The following is a 19,423-nucleotide window of genomic DNA, read 5'->3' as shown; positions in this document are numbered from 1 at the left end:
CCTCTTTTCTTCCTTTGGCCTACACGGAGAATTTTTTATTTTCAGTTACTTTTTCTACCATATTTCTCTCCCCTCATCCCCTTTTTCTTCAGCAGATCAACAGCTGCAGATGTATCATGGTAAATGGCAGTCCAAAGGGCTTGGCAGTTAGGAGTTTGAAAGTGCAGTTGTAAGTGACTGGTGGAAGAGTTTTTTTTAAGGGGTGTTTAATGATCGAGACGACAGAGTCGACAGGCCACATGCTGGGATTGCCCATGGATATGGTGGGAGAGTTTATATGGAAAGAGAATTTGAGGGAAGAGAGGAGCAGTGAAATCAGAGGAGAGGGGGCAAGGTGAGTTGAGATGAAGTAATATATCACGAGGAATGTCACATTCCTACTGGTACAGTATACCAGAACTCTTGTAGGTTCATCCTCTGAGTGAGCTGGTCTCAGAAAGAACCTCTGTATTGTAACCTCCTGATAAAGATGGAACTCATTGGTCATTCGAAGACATTGGTCCTGCCCAGTATGGAAGAACTAGGTGGAAAAATGTACGCAACTTGAACAAATGTTTTCTAAATGGAGTTAATATTGGGGCTCCGGTTGTTGGGCACTTGTCTGCTGTTTGCGGTGCCTCAGGCCTGTCCGGACTGCCCACAGTGACTGGGCTCTCCTCCACTTGGTTCCAGTGTTCGGTCACCTGTGGTGGAGTAAACTCTACGTCGTGTTCTTCCTCCGCTTCTTCTATGGGGTTGCTGAACCTCCTTTTAGTTTGATCCACGTGTTTGCGGCAGACTTGTCCATTGGTAAGTTTAACTACCCAAACCCTATTCCCCTCTTTGGCAATCACAGTGCCTGCAAGCCATTTGGGCCCTGCAGCGTAATTAAGGACAAAAACAGGGTCATTGGTATCAATACATCGCGCCCTCGCATTCCTGTCATGGTAGTCACATCGTGACTGACGCCTGCTCTCAACAATTTCTTTCATAGTAGGGTGTATAAGGGATAACCTGGTTTTCAGCATCCTTTTCATTAGCAGCTCTGCGGGTGGAACCCCTGTGAGCGAGTGTGGTCGGGATCTATTGGCCAACAGGAGGCGTGATAAGCGGCTTTGTAGGGAACCCCCTTGGATTCTGAGCATCCCCTGTTTGATTATCTGCACTGCTCGTTCCGCCTGGCCGTTTGAGGCTGGCTTGAACGGTGCCGTTCTGACATGGTTGATTCCAATGCCTGCCATGAAGTCCTGGAATTCCGTGCTTGTGAAGCATGGCCATTGTATCTGACCAAGACATCCGGTAGACCATGGGCAGCGAACATTGTCTGTAGACTTTCTACCGTGGCAGAGAATGTGCTTGAATTTAAAATGGCACACTCAATCCATTTGGAGTAGGCGTCTACTACAACCAAAAACATTTTTCCCATGAAAGGACCTGCGTAGTCCACATGGATGCGTGACCATGGCTTGGTGGGCCAGGACCAGGGGCTAAGGGGGGCTTCCCTGGGTGCGTTGCCCAGCTGAGCACACATGTTGCACCGCTGAACACAAAGTTCCAGGTCTGCATCTATTCCTGGCCACCAAACGTGTGACCTGGCAATTGTCTTCATCATGACAATGCCCGGGTGCTCATTGTGAAGTTCTCTGATAAACACCTCTCTGCCCTTCTGGGGCATGACTACTCGGTTTCCCCACAGTAGGCAATCGGCCTGAATCGAGAGTTCATCCTTGCGCCTATGAAATGGTTTAAATTCCTCAGGGCATGCCCCACACGTGGCTGCCCAGTCCCCATTCAGGACACATTTCTTAACTAAAGACGGGTCTTTATTTGTCCAGACTTTAATCTGATGGGCTGTCACAGGTGAGCCTTCGCTTTCGAAAGCTTCAACAGCCATGACCATCTCAGCATCATGCTCAGTTGCCCCCTCAGTGGTGGCTAGTGGGAGCCTGCTGAGTGCATCGGCGCAGTTTTCAGTGCCCGGTCTGTGCCGAATTGTGTAGTCATAGGCGGCTAACGTAAGTGCCCACCTCTGTATGCAGGCCGATGCATTCGCATTTATGGCCTTGTTGTCGGTCAAAAGGGACGTTAGGGTTTTGTGATCTGTCTCCAGCTCAAATTTCCTGCCAAACAGGTACTGGTGCATTTTTTTTTATTACATATACACATGCTAGCGCTTCCTTTTCTACCACCCCGTAGCCCCTTTTATTCCTGGGACAGACTTCTGGAGGCATAAGCTACCGGCTGTAACTGACCATTGGCATTCACATGCTACAACACTCATCCGACCCCATAGGACGATGTATCGCACGTTAGAACAAGTTTCTTACACGGGTCATATAAGGTTAACAGTTTGTTGGAGCATAACAAGTTGCGTGTTCTATCAAAAGCCCTTTGCTGGCTGTCCCTCCAGACCCAATCGCAACCTTTGCATAGGAGCACATGTAGTGGCTCTAACAGCGTGCTCAATTTGGGAAGAAAGTTACCAAAATAGTTCAGGAGCCCCAGGAACGAACGCAGCTCCGTTGTGTTACGGGGTCTGGGTGCTCTCTGGATCGCTTCCGTTTTGGACGCAGTGGGTCTGATCCCGTCTGCTGTTACCCTCCTCCCCAGGAATTCTACCTCTGGAGCTAAAAAGACGCACTTCACCTTTTTCAGTCGCAGCCCGACCCGGTCCAGTCTGCGTAGCACCTCTTCCAGGTTGTGGAGGTGTTCTTCAGTATCACGACCTGTGGTGAGGATGTCGTCCTGAAAAACCACCGTCCTTGGAATCGACTTGAGGAGGCTTTCCATTTTTCGCTGAAAGATCACGGCGGCCGAACGGACATCTGTTATACTCAAACAACCCCTTGTGTGTCGTGATGGTGGTCAGCTTCTTTGACTCACTCGCCAGCTCCTGGTTCATGTAAGCTGAGGTCAGGTCCAATTTTGAAAAAAGTTTGCAACCGGATAGCGTCGCAAAGAGGTCCTCCGCTCTCAGTAGCGGGTACTGGTCTTGGAGTGACACCCGATTGATAGTGGCCTTGTAATCACCACATATCCTGACCGACCCATCCGCCTTGAGCACCGGCACGATCAGGCTCGCCCAGTCACTGAATTCGACTGGCGAGATGATACCTTCCCTCAGCAGGCGGTCCAATTTGCATTCTATCTTTTCTTGCATCACGTACGGCACCGCTCTGGCCTTGTGATGTACTGGCCTGGTGTCCGGGTTTATGTGAATCACTACCTTGGCCCCCATGAAAGTGCCGATGCTAGGTTGAAATAATGAGTCAAATTTGTCCAGGACCTGTGAGCATGATACCCGCTCCACAGAAGAAATTGCATTGACTTCGCCCCATTTCCAGTTCATGACAGCGAGCCAACTCCTCCCCAGTAGTGTGGGACCATCCCCGGGACAATCCAGAGTGGCAACCTGTTCCCCGAATCTTTGTGGGTCACGACTACCGTGGCGCTGCCTAGCACCGGAATGATCTCCTTTGTATATGTCCGTAGCTGTGCATCAAGTCGGCAATAATTTTGGCCTCCTGGCCTTGGACACCCACAACCTTTTGAACTGTTTGATATTCATCAGGGACTGGCTGGCCCCCGTGTCTAGCTCCATTAATACTGGGATGCCATTGAGGAGCACTTCCATCATTATCGGTGGCGTACTGGTATATGAACTGTATATGCGCTCCACATGAACTCGCTGAACTTCAGCTTCCAGCGATTTCCCCCAGTATTAATTTGGCCTCGTAGGGCTTACATCGGGTCCGTCCTCCTCGTACATCAACCTGGCTGCAGGCTTCCTGCACATACGCACCAAGTGACCGCTGACGTTGCAGTTTCTGCAGGTATATTGCTGATACCTGCAGGCTCTGGCTGGGTGTTTGCCTCCGCACCTCCAGCATGAGCTGCAGGCCCCGTTGTTGGAAACAAACGGTCCATTACCAATCGATTGTCTCTGACTGTCTCTGTAACTGTCCTTAAGCGCACCATTAACAGGTGTTGATGGCCCCATTACTGGCCGCATTGTCCATTGCGATGGCATGAATCGCTGTTCAGCTAGCCATTGTCTTTGTTGAATTCCCCCTTTGGGTTCGACTACATGCTGGGGCATGTCCAATTGTCCTTGTCTGGCTAGAGAACTGTGTGTTGCGTTAACAATGTTGACTCCCTGGTCGTTTGCCGCATTTGAGCCAAGATTTTTATTATACATCATTCTGGTCTCTTCCTCCCGAGATAAATATCTGGGCTATCAGAGTCGCTGTTTCCAAGGTCAAGTCTTTGGTCTCAATCAGTTTCCTGAAAACCCCAGCGTGCCCGATGCCCTCAATAAAAAAGTCTCGCAGCATCGCCGCTCTGCTTGCATCTGTGAACTTACATAGGCTCGCCAGTCGCCGGAGATCTGCCACGAAATCAGGAACGCTTTGTCCTTCTCGCCGGCAGTGCGTGTAAAACCGGTGTCTCGCCATATATACATGCTGCTCGCCGGTTTAAGGTGTTCCCCGATCAACTTATTGAGCTCTTCGAATGTTTTGTCCGCCGGCTTCGCTGGCGCTAGAAGGTCCTTCATCAGGAGTATGTCCTGGATCCACAAACTGTCAGGAGATAAGCCCTGCGTTTGTCGGCCAAATCCTGTCCCAACCATTCCTTAGTGACAAAACTTTGCTGTAGTCTCTCAATAAAGTCGTCCCAATCATCACCAACACAGTATCTCGCTCGCGCGATTTAAATCCCAGTTTCTTGTCGCCAATTATATGTCCTTACTATACAGTATAAATGCACACGAGGCCCATACTTGAGAGAAGGTCACTTTATTACCAAGACCTCCAGTGATGAAGGTGGGTGGAGCTTCCCCTTTTATACCTGAAAGTCCAGGTTAGGAGTGTCTCCCACAAGTTCACCCCCTTGTGGTCAATGTTCTCAAGGTGTACAACTTAGGTCAGCTTATACCTGGGTTACAATGATAGCTGAATACATGACAAAAACTAAGACAAGTGCTGAGTAAAATTGAGGGCAATCCAAATACTCCACAGGTTGGAACCAGTTGACTGAAATATTTGCAGCATTCTCCCCACACACAGCAAATAAAGATGAGGGAGATCATAACTACCCAAAAAAAAGGACTTACATTTATATAGTGCCTTTCACGACTACCGGATGTTTCAAAGTGCTTTACAGCCAATGACGTACTTTTGGAGTGTAGTCACCTTTGTAATGTAGGAAACACAGTAGCCAATTTGCGCACAGCAAACTCCCACAAACAGTAATGTGATAATGACCAGATAAACTGTTTTTGTTACGTTGATTGAGGGATAAATATTGGCCAGGATGCCGGGGATAACCCCCCTGCTCTTCTTCAAAATAGTGCCATGGGATCCTTTATGTCGATCTGAGAGAGCAGGTTTAAAATCTCATCCGAAAGACGGCACCTCTGACAATGTAGCACTCCCTCAGCATTGCACTGGAGCATCAGCCTAGATTTGTGTACTCAAGTTCCTGGAGTGGGACTTGAACCAACAACCTTCTGACTCAGAGGTGAGTGTGCTACCCACTGAGCCACGAATGACACTCTAAAGTGATTTTACGTTGGACCATTACAGCTGGCTGAGAGTGAAGAGTTTCAGATCAGTGTGAGCTGGAGAGAGAGTCAGGAACAGAAGGAAATGAATAATGAGCTACTCGCTGCAGCATTCTCTGCTGGCGCTTACCCACTGTGGAATGCATTTTGTTATATATGGTGCAGGCTCGACCGGCCGAATAGCCTACTCCTGCACCTATTTTCTAATTTTCTATGTATGCATTTCACTATGGAGTGCATGTATTGCAGCTAAATAAACATTTCATCATGTTTGAAAAGTCTTCAGATGTTTTCCGAGTGTTTTGATTGAATGTGGTTGCAGCCTGTACCAATATGTCGAATTGAGACACGTCCACACACACGTTCATGTGATTTTTTTTTGACTGATTAGTTGCACCTTTGTGTCACGTCCTTTGTCATGTCCTTTCAAAACAGACTTGTGAAGCTACGAAACTGAAGATTGGCAAGTCAAGATGTGGAAAAATTGTAACTTCATGCTTGGCTATCACTTCCCGACAAGGAAATCTGCCCCTGGGCCTCTGCCAATGGTACTCACTAATAATTGCTGAGAGATGTGTGACAAAGTTCGTGGCGGAGGTGCGGCGAATGAGGGTACGGGCCCAGAAGAGCCGAGGGCCCAGGGGCAGCACGGACCTGCCCACATTGCGATATGTGCACTCACTAGGTCCGTGCAGCAGAGCAGGTCTCCAGTCGTCCTGGTTAATCCTTGCCACTGGATAAAGGCCTAGCTCTATCAAGCCCGTGTGGTGGCTAATGTGCAACGGTCACATGTTAAAAAAATTCACACACAGGCATCTTCCACTCCCTCAACTGGAGTTCAGGACTGGAACATCGGGTCCTTCATTGACACATCTGTGAACTTTTGTGGAAGCAAGTCATCCTCGTTCGAGGGGCCGCCTATGAATAGCCTGACTTACTTTCTCCCAAGCAAGCCCTCAGCTCTACTCAGTCACTCACTTCCTTGGTAATTTGCTACATGAGGAGTAGTGGGGGTGCCTGTGTCCGATAACCCACAGCCAGATGTACCGAAGACACATCAAGTCGCTGGAGATATATCACCAACGATGTCTCCGCAAGATCCTGCAAATCCCCTGGGAGGACAGGCGCACCAACATCAGTGTTCTTGGCCAGGCTAACATCCCCAGCATTGAAACACTGACTACACTCAATCTGCTTCGCTGGGCAGGCCCCTTAGTCCGCATGCCAGACGCGAGACTCCCTCAGCAATTGCTCTACGCGGAGCTCCTTCATGGCAAACGAGCCAAAGGTGGACAGTGGAAACATTACAAGGGCACCCTCAAAGCCTCCCTGTTGAAGTGCGACATCACCACTGACACCTGGGAGTACCTGGCCGAAGACCGCCCTAGATGGAGAAAGTGCATCGAGGAGGGCAATGAGCTCCCACCCTCCTCTCCCTCCGACGAATATCTGTCCCAGCTTTGACAGGGTCTGTGGCTCTCGTGTCGGACTGTTCAGCCATCAAAGAACTCAATTTGGGAGTGGAAGCAAGTCCTCCTCGATTCTGAGGGACTGCCTATGATGATTGCTGCATCTCTGACAGCAATATTATTTGTTTAAAAACTTCCTACATAGGACTGTCTAATCGACAGAGAAGTCAACACAGGCAGATGGAAAAAGTCAAAATCTCTTTATTTTACAATTTTGTTTCTCTGTGTTTCCAGTGTTTTGCATGTTAATAAATATCATACATCTGTTCTTTTAAAAAAAAACTCCAGTTTCCATCATAAAATTTAAAAACATCTTGTTTTAAAATGTGCCATGAATAAAATTGCATTAAAGTTTAAAGAAACATTCTGAAATAAAGCAGAAGAATTTACTACAGCAGGTGAGTCATAATATACAAATGGGAACTGTTCCGACAGTTTCTGTCTAAAACAATTAAAACCAAATCTACAGTACTAATAATGCCAAAATATTCACAGGTATCCAAATAAAAACAAGATTGGTTGGCAAATACCCTCCTGGTCAACTCTGGTGAACTCTCCCTCACTCTTCCCCACGCCCGCCCAAACTCAGGTGAACTCTCCCTCACTGCACCGCCCCCCCCCCAAACTCAGGTGAACTCTCCCTCACTCTCCCCACCCCCAAACTCAGGTGAACTCTCCCTCACTCTCTCCCACCCCCCCAAACTCAGGTGAACTCTCCCTCACTCTCCCCCACCCCCCAAACTCAGGTGAACTCTCCCTCACTGCCCCCACCCCCAACTCTGGTGAACACTCCCATCCCACCCCACCCCCCCTTCCCTGTAGACCAACATGGGTGCTTGAACTAAAAGTGTTTTTTAAAAAGCCTAAACACAAAGCTCAAGTGCACGATTACGCTAAAAATGGGCCTGGTTTGATTCCTAAATGTTTCTAATAATTTTGTCTTGGAAGTTACACATTTAAATTCTATTCCTCTTATAAATTGTTACAGCTTTCTTTTAATAGAAAAAATGTTGACTTTACAATATAAACACACCAAATTCAAGTAAAATTGTGCAATCTTCTAATCTTTATAAAAGTCAGAAGATTTACCTATTCAGCAAATCTCTTGGAATCAAATTAACAAAATCAAAACAATTTAAGCATGTACAAATGAGTTCTTCAGAAGTATCGACGTACAAAATATATAAAAGTATCTATACATCTTAGAATTTTGTTGTACAAAAGGCATTCATTTTAAGACTACCCCCTCCCACCCTCGAGGCAAATGATGAGATGGAAGGACACCTGCAGCCTGAAATTGGTGTGATGAACACTTCCACCGACGTGAGGACTTTTCCTGTTCGAATCGATTGACCGACGCTCCCAATATGAAGACCAACCGTTTGTCATTGAGGCATTGTCTTACGGTATAGTGCTTTAAAAAAAAAAGTAAATCAGGCTGGCTGCAGTTCCACCCAGAGAACTGCACACGGGGCAGTGGAAGCACTTCAGGTCTTGCCTTGGGATTTGCCCATTTCCTCAGGATATCCAATTAGTCCACAATCAGTTGAGCTGCGTAGTGGTTACATGTCCATTCTATATTTTGGCACGAGTCAAATATGCCACCTTGCAAGCCACATGTACCTGTCCTTCCAATTCCATACTTGTATAGTTTTCTACATTCCATGGGCCTTATTTCCCTTTTGCAGTCACTGGCCGGAAGAAAATCCTATTGATGTAGACAACAACCAATGCACCACGGCGCAGTGGAGGGATCTGAGGTACAGAGGAACTGGTGTCACCGATGGCGAGTATTCTCATGGGTCCAATCATTCTTCTGATCTCCTGATGGGTCAGATTGAAGTTTCATTACTTCCTCTGCACACGAGAAAAGGGAGGAAGGGGAAACATGCAGAATCATGGTTATGTGGTACAAACAGGTGAGTTCAAAGAGAAAGGTTGTACTGGAATTAGCATGCAGTTTCAAATCACAATGCTGAAACACGGGAGAAAGTTTAAAACAAAGTCTATGCAGTCTCGTTTTAAAAGTGTGAGAAAGAGTGAGGTTAGTGTACAAAGACAAGCAATACAGCATAAGGTTATGTTACCTCGCAGGTTAATGCTGTAAAACTCCAGATTTGAAGACAAGATTTTAATATGATTTTTCAAATTCACTTGTCTTACATTTACTAAAAATAAAACCTGCAATTGTTTTCATCAAATTAGGCCTTCTAATTTACTAGAAAAATTAAAACTATTCTCACATCATGTATCTTCTTACTAGTATGATTTATAAGAAATAGGAGCAGGAGTAGACCATTTGGCCCCTCGAGCCTGCTCCGCCATTCAATAAGATCATGGCTGATCTGATCTTGGGCTCAGCTCCACTTCCCTGCCTGCTCCCCTAATGATTTAATCATTATTTGCAGATAAAATAACTGGTTATTGTCAGCATTTCTATTTAATGATCTAAAAATTTAAAAAATTGTAAAATCATTAAAAAGAGTGAAATGGTTTAGCTTGTAAAATTGTTGGGTTAAACATTAATGTAGCATGCAACTTGCATTATATATTAAGTCCACTTTGCTTGAATTCAGAGCACAATATATAGGATGTTCATAACATATCAGCACAACAAAGTCTACATTTTCAGAATTAACTTGGCATCATAGTTACTTAGCCTCACCAAAATACATAAAAATAATTTAAAATGTTAAACTATTCCAGTAGAATTTTGCCTCAGTGACTGTGTAGCAGTACCAGGAGCACAATCAAACCAAAACTAGATGTGGATCAGGGCAGTCCGTCTCCCCACGTTAAAAAGGCCCAGTGAATATATATTAGTATGATACTGTTAATTGGACAGTCAATATTTACATTATATTAAAGCTACAATCTTCATGAAAAACTATTTGCTAAATCTCTTTTCTATTTACTTAAAAACTTAACAAAATTATGCAAATTGCATCAAAATACATCATTGTGTCATTGCGTAGGTTAAACTTGCTGCAAAGTCATTGCGACACCAAACAACACTAAATAGTTTCCTTTTAAAATCCATTCCCAAATGATAATTGCGGTGGGAATTATTGTGATAATAGCCTGATCTCAGAACATGTTTACATCTTCTGACACCCATGGAATAAATAATTGGGGTTCTTTCACTTGTGAGATAGTTCAAATACTTCAATGGCAGTGGCACTCCTTAACAATTCACACTCTCAAGAGGCAGAGGACCATAGGTAATATGTTTTGTTTCTGGTGCTCATCACCAATAGGTCTTTCTCACTTAATAAACCAGCTAAGTAAAATAACTCTATCAATGTAATATACCAGATTAATATAATAGTTACTGCAGTTAAAATTATGTAATGCAAACCATTGAGATAGTTTGATGTGATAAGAAACTGTATAAATTAAAGACTAATAACAAAATGCACCACAGTTTATTTAAAAAACAATCTGTTCAGTTTCCCAATGGGTTAGGTAGTAAGGGCAGTGTGCAACTGTGCTAGCAGCCAGAAGATCCATGGTTTGATTCCTAGTCTGTACTGAGTTGGATATCTCCATTGTGACTGCATTTGGGGGCTACAATTGTGACAAAGATCATCAAACAACACTAGTTTCCCTTCAATATCCATTCCCAAATGGTAATTGTGGCTGAGGAAAATTAGTCAGGGTTCCGACTCCTGATCATTATTACTTGACTCTTGCTTGAATGCGCACAAGTAAACATCAGGCAACGACAGGATTGGTTGTGATGCCATCAATGATCAAACAGTCAGGCGATGCTCACTGTCTGGGTTAACGCATAAAGAATAAACACTTGGGGAATGCATGGGGGAGGGGTGGGGATGTTGGGACATGCACCGCACTCTAGCAGGGGTCAATGCTTTGAACAGATGAGGAAGGAAGAAAATTCGCAAACAAAACAAGTTTTTAAAAAAATAATGACTTTGCCCCCAGTAGCTCAGGGGCAAATCTACCATGGTGAGGTACAAAACCTTACAGGAAGGTCATGGGCTCAATCTGGGCTGGGTTGATAGATGTGGGGTTGTTCAATTGACCTCGATGACATAGGTCTAGGGGGGAGGAGAGGAGGCAAAATCAGCTACGATTCACACTCCTAACTTTACAGTGACTCTTTCTGTAAAGTGTGAATGTGAACCTTATTTGAGATCAGGGCCCAGCTCTATTATGTTATTTTACCCCCACCCACCGCTCCCACTTCCCCCACCACCCTTCAAACATCAACACGCACACTGTTGAAGAACCTGCCAACATTCACTGACACGATTCAGACATGAGACGACTAGCCGGATAGCTGAAATATCAAATAGCTGCCAGCACTCAAGAATCCGTATCTTGGTGTGAGTCACCAGCTTCAGCAGGGGAGGGGTAAAAGGGTGGAGAAAATTGGAAGGGAAAAAAATCATGTGGGAAGTTAAAACATCAACAATCTCTGCAGCTAAACTCAGAGAGGATAAAAATTTTTTTTTAAATAAAGCAATCCGAGGGCCATTTTGCTTTTCTATGGGAGACTGTGCCTCACAGTATAACTTACAGTATCCAGCAGCTAGCACTCAAGAGCCAAGTAACCAATCTTAAATAGGCCAGCTACTACTTGAATAAAGCTAGAGGGTGTTTTCTGGTCCTTATATTCAAACTATTCAGTTCTAGGAATGTTTTGTCTGTGAGGTTTTATGGCGTGTCTAGTCATACATCTCTTCTAGGCATCTACAATCTTGGCAGTTACCTCATGATGCTTTAGAAATTATACAACAAAAAAAGTGCTTGGTTTAATTGGGGTTTTTTCAGTTCTGTTGTCACGATACCATTATTATGGATAAATCATAGACAGTGAGACTGTTTACGATGGTAAACATTTCTGGAATATTAACAGACTGCTATTGTATGAGTAACACCATTCTGCACAAAGATCAAGTTCTATGTACAGACAACCACAATATTTGGTGCAAAAAATTATTTAGTGCAAAAGAGCAGTATTTTAAAATGTTATTAGAATAATTAATATTCTAATACCAATCTTCCAGGAAAAACATGCCTGGAAATTACTGTCTGTTCTATTAGAAGACACGTGCTCGACATATTTTTCTGACATTACTTTGTCCGATTTATAATAGTGTTAAGCTGTTTATTTAAGCAGGCTAAACAGCAAAGTAACAGTATATGAACAAATTTGAAGTGCAGTTTAACTCATTGTTGAAACAGTTGTACTCTATATGTAATTGTACTTCTATACACCTGACCTGGGAGTGCTCAATAAATATTGGGTGCCTGAAATGGGAAAATGTTCCCTTGTCTAACACTAACATCCGCCATTTTAAATCAGCAGAAAATTCACCAACATTTTAAAAAAATAGCCAAGGACAAAAACCAAAGCAGTGGAAAAAAAGATACGGGATAATTAGGCTGTGTGGAGGAAAGGGAATGCTGAAGGCTTAGGGGGAAGAGGCAGTCTTGTGAGAGAGTCCTTTTACGTTTAAAAACCGCAGTGCATGGCAAATGAGTGGTTCTTTTGGCATTGACTGGAGCCGGAAGTAAATGGCTCAATTTACCGAATTTCAGCAGCAGTTGAAACTCACTTTTATTTATAAGTTTGACAAACTGCTGCAGTCTCTATTTTTGTTCAACCCCTAAAGGTAAGTGTCAAGAAGTGGAAACAGGGGAGGTGGTGCTGGGGGTTCGGTATAGCCCAGCTCTCCCAATACTGACAGTGGTGGGATGACATGGTACTACTTCCAAAATGTTTCTTATGGGTCTAAATGGGCAATTGGAAAGTGTACTGATGTGAGCTTTCTTGACCAAGAAAAGTGTGGGGCTTATGGAGACCCATAAAAGGCAGAAGGGCACCTTAAACAAAAAGATATAAAAAAGCTACAACGACTGGGTGCGTTCCCACCCACCTGCAACCTGAGCCCGTTTCTCACACTGCCAGTGTTACAATAACCAACTGTTGTGTTTGTTACTTCTGCTGGTTGGGAGAGAATGAAAAGCAGCTGGGTAATGGTGTAAACATAAAGCAAAAAAAACACTCCACTAGGGAGATGGTACATTAAAAAAAAATCAATAATTCAGACATGCGATTCTTTCAACTATGCCATCTATACAAATGTGAAAAAATTTAATATTTCATTTAAACTTCATCTAAAGGCCCAAACAATACAAAGGTTCTGCTGGTTTCCTGTCACATATCTGATGGAATAGCCTGGGCGAAGTAAATCTCACCACTGGGGTCCAGAACAGGGAAGCGGCCTGGAGCCCTGAAGAAAAATTTGTACTTAAAAACAAATCCATATCAACCCCCTTACACAGGTGGCCAAGTGGGACATGGCTGGGGTTGGGGCAGAGGGGTGGAGGGGCTGAACAACAACTCCCCATCCAAAGGCGGGCAGGGCATGCACTGGATTTTCTAGCTGCAAGAGGGAGGCAGATGTCAATGATGTGCCCACCTGTCCCTTGCAAATCAGGTGCCCTCCCACTGACTCTGCCATCCCTGGCAAGATCCGGGCACCAACAGGTGTGGTCCCAATGTACCCCGAGGTCATGTCCTGAGGAACATCAGGCCCTAAATGTTCAACCTCACAGCAAACATTTAGCTGACTAATAAAAAATACTAGGATTCAAGAACTCAACCAAAACGCACAATGCAACCTGTTCCTATTTTATTGATATAATTGATTGTCAACCTGTTGGTGACATTGTTTACCAGGCCTGGTGGGTTTAATAAGAAAAATGTCCTGTTAACATTGACAATGGCACAAACAACTCATAGGCTCATGCAAGATACGGCCTCTATAAAATGGCTCATGGGTTAAAATGGCTCTGTGTAACTATAGTAACACCAGCAGAAAGGAAATTAACATCCCTGTCCCTGATGATTACATCTGCAGGAAGTGTATCCTGCTGCAGCACCTGACAGACCAGCACTGGAGCTGCGCATGGATTCACTCTGGAGCATCCGTGATGCTGAGGATGTCGTGAATAGCACGTTTAGTGAGTTGGACACACCACAGGCAAAGGTTACTCAGGCAGATAAGGAATGGGTGACCATCAGGCAGAGCAGTGGAAGGAAGGTAGTGCAGGGATCCCCTGCAATCATCCCCCTCCAAAACAAATACATCATTTTGGATACTGTTGGGGGTGGATGACTCATCAGGGGAAGGCAGCAGCAGCCAAGCTCATGGCACCGTGGATGACTCTGCTGCACAGGAGGATAGGAAGAAGAGTGGGAGAGCTATAGTGGTAGGGGATTCAATTGTAAGGGGAATAGATAGGCGTTTCTGTGGCCGCAATCGAGACTCCAGGATGGTATGATGGTCCTACAAGTTGAATTGAGGAAGCTAGGAGTTAAATTAAAAAGCAGGACCTCAAAGGTAGTAATCTCAGGATTGCTACCAGTGCCACATGCTAGTCAGAGTAGGAATTGCAGGATAGTTAAGATGAATATGTGGCTTGAGGAGTGGTGTAGGAGGGAGAGATTCAAATTCTTGGGACATTGGAACCGGTTCTGGGGGAAGTGGGACCAGTACAAACTGGACGGTCTGCACTGGGCAGGAACAGAACCAGTGTCCTAGGGGGAGTGTTTGCTAGTGCTGTTGGGGAGGGGTTAAACTAATATGGCAGGGGGATGGGAACCTATTCAGGGAGACAATGGGAAGTAAAATGGGGGCAGAAGCAAAAGATAGAAAGAAGAAAAGTAAAAGTGGAGGGCAGAGAAACCCAAGGTAAAAACCTAATGGCAAACAGTTAAAGATCACATTGATGAACTTCAACAATTGTACATCCCTGTCTGGAGTAAAAATAAAACGGGGAAGGTGGCTCAACCGTGGCTAACAAGGTAAATTAACGATAGTGTTAAATCCAAGGAAGAGGCATATAAATTGGCCAGAAAAAGTAGCAAACCTGAGGACTGGGAGAAATTTAGAATTCAGCAGAGGAGGACAAAGTGTTTAATTAGGAGTGGGAAACTAGAGTATGAGAGGAAGCTTGCTGGGAACATTAAATCTGACTGCAAAAGCTTCTATAGATATGTGAAGAGAAAAGGATTAGTGAAGATAAACATAGGTCCCTTGCAGTCAGAATCAGGTGAATTTATAATGGGGAACAAAGAAATGGCAGACCAACTGAACAAATACTTTGGTTCTGTCTTCAAGAATGAAGACACAAATAACGTTCCAGAAATACTAGGGGACCGACGGTCTAGCGAGAAGGAGGAACTGAAGGAAATCCTTATTAGTCAGGAAATTGTGTTAGGGAAATTGATGGGATTGTAGACCGATAAATCCCCAGGGCCTGATAGTCTGCATCCCAGAGTACTTAAGGAAGTGGCCCTAGAAATAGTGGATGCATTGGTGATCATTTTCCAACAGTCTATCGACTTTGGATCAGTTCCTATGGACTGGAGGGTAGCTAATGTAACACCACTTTTAAAAAAAGGACAGAGAGAGAAAACGAGGAATTATAGACTGGTTAGCCTGACATCAGTAGTGGGGAAAATGTTGGATTCAATTATTAACATAGAAACATAGAAAATAGGTGCAGGAGTAGGCCATTCGGCCCTTCTAGCCTGCACCGCCATTCAATGAGTTCATGGCTGAACATGCAACTTCAGTACCCCCTTCTCTGCTTTCTCACCATACCCCTTGATTCCCCTAGTAGTAAGGACTTCATCTAACTCCTTTTTGAATATATTTAGTGAATTGGCCTCAACAACTTTCTGTGGTAGAGAATTCCACAGGTTCACCACTCTCTGGGTGAAGAACTTCCTCCTCATCTCGGTCTTAAATGGCTTACCCCTTATCCTTAGACTGTGTCCCTTGGTTCTGGACTTCCCCAACATTGGGAACATTCTCCCTGCATCTAACCTGTCTAACCCCGTCAGAATTTTAAACGTTTCTATGAGGTCCCCTCTCATTCTTCTGAACTCCAGTGAATACAAGCCCAGTTGATCCAGTCTTTCTTGATAGGTCAGTCCCGCCATTCCGGGAATCAGTCTGGTGAACCTTCGCTGCACTCCCTCAATAGCAAGAATGTCCTTCCTCAGGTTAGGAGACCAAAACTGTACACAATACTCCAGGTGTGGCCTCACCAAGGCCCTGTACAACTGTAGCAACACCTCCCTGCCCATGTACTCAAATCCCTTTGCTATGAAGGCCAACATGCCATTTGCTTTCTTAACCGCCTGCTGTACCTGCATGCCAACCTTCAATGACTGATGCACCATGACACCCAGGCCTTGTTGCACCTCCCCTTTTCCTAATCTGTCACCATTCAGATAATAGTCTGTCTCTCTGTTTTTACCACCAAAGTGGATAACCTCACATTTATCCACATTATACTTCATCTGCCATGCATTTGCCCACTCACCTAACCTATCCAAGTCGCTCTCCACGATTTCCAAGGCCACCTCCTTAAGTACTCTGGGATACAGTCCATCAGGCCCTGGGGATTTATCGGCCTTCAATCCCATCAATTTCCCCAACACAATTTCCCGACTAATAAGGATTTCCCTCAGTTCCTCCTCCTTACTAGACCCTCCGACCCCTTTTATATCCGGAAGGTTGTTTGTGTCCTCCTCAGTGAATACCGAACCAAAGTACTTGTTCAATTGGTCCGCCATTTCTTTGTTCCCCGTTATGACTTCCCCTGATTCTGACTGCAGGGGACCTACGTTTGTCTTTACTAACCTTTTTCTCTTTACATATCTATAGAAACTTTTGCAATCCGTCTTAATGTTCCCTGCAAGCTTCTTCTCGTACTCCATTTTCCCTGCCCTAATCAAACCCTTTGTCCTCCTCTGCTGAGTTCTAAATTTCTCCCAGTCCCCGGGTTCGCTGCTATTTCTGGCCAATTTGTATGCCACTTCCTTGGCTTTAATACTATCCCTGATTTCCCTTGATAGCCACGGTTGAGCCACCTTCCCTTTTTTATTTTTACGCCAATGATGAAATAGCAGCGCATTTGGAAAGCAGTGACAGGATTGGTCCAAGTCAGCATGGATTTATGAAAGGGAAATCATGCTTGACAAATCTTCTAGAATTTTTTGAGGATGTAACTAGTAGAATGGACAAGGGAAAACCAGTGGATGTGGTGTATTTGGACTTTCAAAAGGCTTTTGACAAGGTCCCACATAAGTGATTGGTGTGCAAAATTAAAGCACATTGTATTGGGGGTAATGTATTGACGTGGATAGAGAACTGGTTGGCAGACAGGAAGCAGAGAGTTGGGATAAACGGGTCCTTTTCAGAATGGCAGGCAGTGACTAGTGGAGTGCCGCAGGGCTCAGTGCTGGGACCCCAGCTACTTACAATATACATCAATGATTTAGATGAAGGAATTGAGTGTAATATCTCCAAGTTTGCAGATGACACTAAGCTGGGTGGCGGTGTGAGCTGTGAGGAGGATGCTAAGAGGCTGCAGGGTGACTTGGACAGGTTAGGTGAGTGGGCAAATGCATGGCAGATGCAGTATAATGTGGATAAATATGAGGTTATCCACTTTGGTGGCAAAAATGCGAAGGCAAAATATTATCTGAATGGCGGCAGATTAGGAAAAGGGGAGGTGCAACGAGACCTGGGTGTCATGTTACATCAGTCATTGAAGGTTGGCATGCAGGTGCAGCAGGCAGTGAAGAAGGCAAATGGCATGTTGGCCTTCATAGCTAGGGGATTTGAGTATAGGAGCAGGGAGGTCTTGCTGCAGCTGTACAGGGCCTTGGTGAGGACTCACCTGGAATATTGTGTTCAGTTTTGGTCCCCTAATCTGAGGAAGGGCGTTCTTGCTATTGAAGGAGTGCAGCGAAGGTTCACCAGACTGATTCCCGGGCTGGAAGGACTGACACATGAGGAGAGACTGGATAGACTGGGCCTGTATTCACTTGGGATTTAGGGGATCTCATAGAAACATATAAAATTCTGACGGGACTGGGCAGGTTAGATGCAGGAAGAATGTTCCCGATGTTGGGGGAGTCCAGAAACAGGGGTCACAGTCTAAGGATAAGGGGTAAGCCATTTAGGACCGAGATGAGGAGAAACTTCTTCACTCAGAGAGTTGTTAACCTGTGGAATTCTTTCCCACAGAGAATTGTTGATGCTAGTTCGTTAGATATATTCAAGGGAGAGTTAGATATGGCCCTTACGGTAAAAGGATCAAGGGGTATGGAGAGAAAGCAGGAAAGGGGTACTGAGGTGAATGATCAGCCACAATCTTATTGAATGGTGGTGCAGGCTCAAAGGGCCAAATGCCCTACTCCTGCACCTATTTTCTATGTTTCTATCATGCTGATGCCGAGGAAATAAATTGCTTCAATGGTGCATTCTGTACCTGTTCACAGATGAAATACAAGTTCTAATCATGGAATCAAAGAGAAATTTCTGGGTTGATGTTTGCTTTAAAATCAATTTGGGCAAAGATGAGGATTCAGGTATAGCGCTGTTACTATATTCGGTGAACTGCATAACATATAAATCATAATCATAAACAGTACAGCCACTGATAGGAGCAAAATAATTCCATTATCCTGAGTAACAGTGGAACCAATCTTGACAGAATATGACTGCTCACACAGACGCCCCTTCATAATAATATAAGTAAGCATGTAATGAGAGAAGGCCAGTTTCCTTATCAAGCCAGATCACTCCACAGAGCAGTAGCCTACTTTATCAGAGACTCCATCCCACTTATTTAATTCATTTCCTGCATAATTTCTCCCTGACCTGCAAAGGTAATCAAATAAATCTGTAGAATATCAATCCCTCTCCACATGTCCATTATTCACTCTGATTGGTTGCTTTTCACAAATTACATTACCTTGCTTCCATCAGCACAGGAATTTTGGGGGAGAAATTTGGGAGCTCCCATTTGGGGCGCTAACTTCTGAAAGCTGGAAAAATTAGTGACAGATTCTTAGCTTTTTCGAAATTCGATGTTAGCGCGCTCCACTTCCTTCCTGGAGCGCTGAAGGACGCAGGCAGGGTGGTCGTGGTGTAGCGCTGCCGCGATCCGAGGCTCCTTCCCGACAGCAGCCACCATCTGGCTCGATCAGCCCCATGCACTGCAGCAGAGTGCCGGGCTGATCGATTGCGGCCCAGGAGAATTGGAAAAAATTTGGAAAAAAGCATTTCAGACATTTTCCTACTTACCTCGGCAACCTCCCCTTTAACTTCCATCCCCGAAGCTCCTGGTCTCCGGAACAACGCCTCCTGTAGCTGTCGGTGTTTCCGCTCAGCGATGCTGCGGGGGGCGGAACCAAAGTTCGGGTCCGGGGCGCTACCACGGCAATGACGTCATGATCTCCTGGCGTGGTGCAAAGTGTTATCATCGCCGCAAACCTCCCAGCCAAGTTAGCAGGAGTCGTTCATCTCTCCGCGCCCCGTCGGTAAGTCGTTAGCACCCCGTTATTGTCGCCCAG

The 19,423-nt window shown here is 45.0% G+C and overlaps 1 protein-coding gene across 1 annotated transcript in view; it reads right to left on the bottom strand.

The window, feature by feature from the left end:
• Positions 1–7,840: 7,840 nt before the first annotated feature.
• Positions 7,841–19,423, bottom strand: part of celsr1a (cadherin EGF LAG seven-pass G-type receptor 1a) — a 366,505-nt gene continuing 354,922 nt past the window's right edge. Inside the window, exon 36 of the mRNA XM_070897418.1 lies at positions 7,841–8,868. Within this exon, the coding sequence (XP_070753519.1) occupies positions 8,844–8,868 (25 nt within the window). The 3' untranslated portion in view covers positions 7,841–8,843. The remainder of the gene's footprint in view (positions 8,869–19,423) is intronic.

The sequence above is a fragment of the Pristiophorus japonicus genome, chromosome 13, assembly GCF_044704955.1.
Source record: "Pristiophorus japonicus isolate sPriJap1 chromosome 13, sPriJap1.hap1, whole genome shotgun sequence".
Lineage (NCBI taxonomy): Eukaryota > Metazoa > Chordata > Chondrichthyes > Pristiophoridae > Pristiophorus > Pristiophorus japonicus.
Note: the sequence above shows the minus strand (reverse complement) of the source record. Positions and strands in the feature narration are given on the sequence as shown.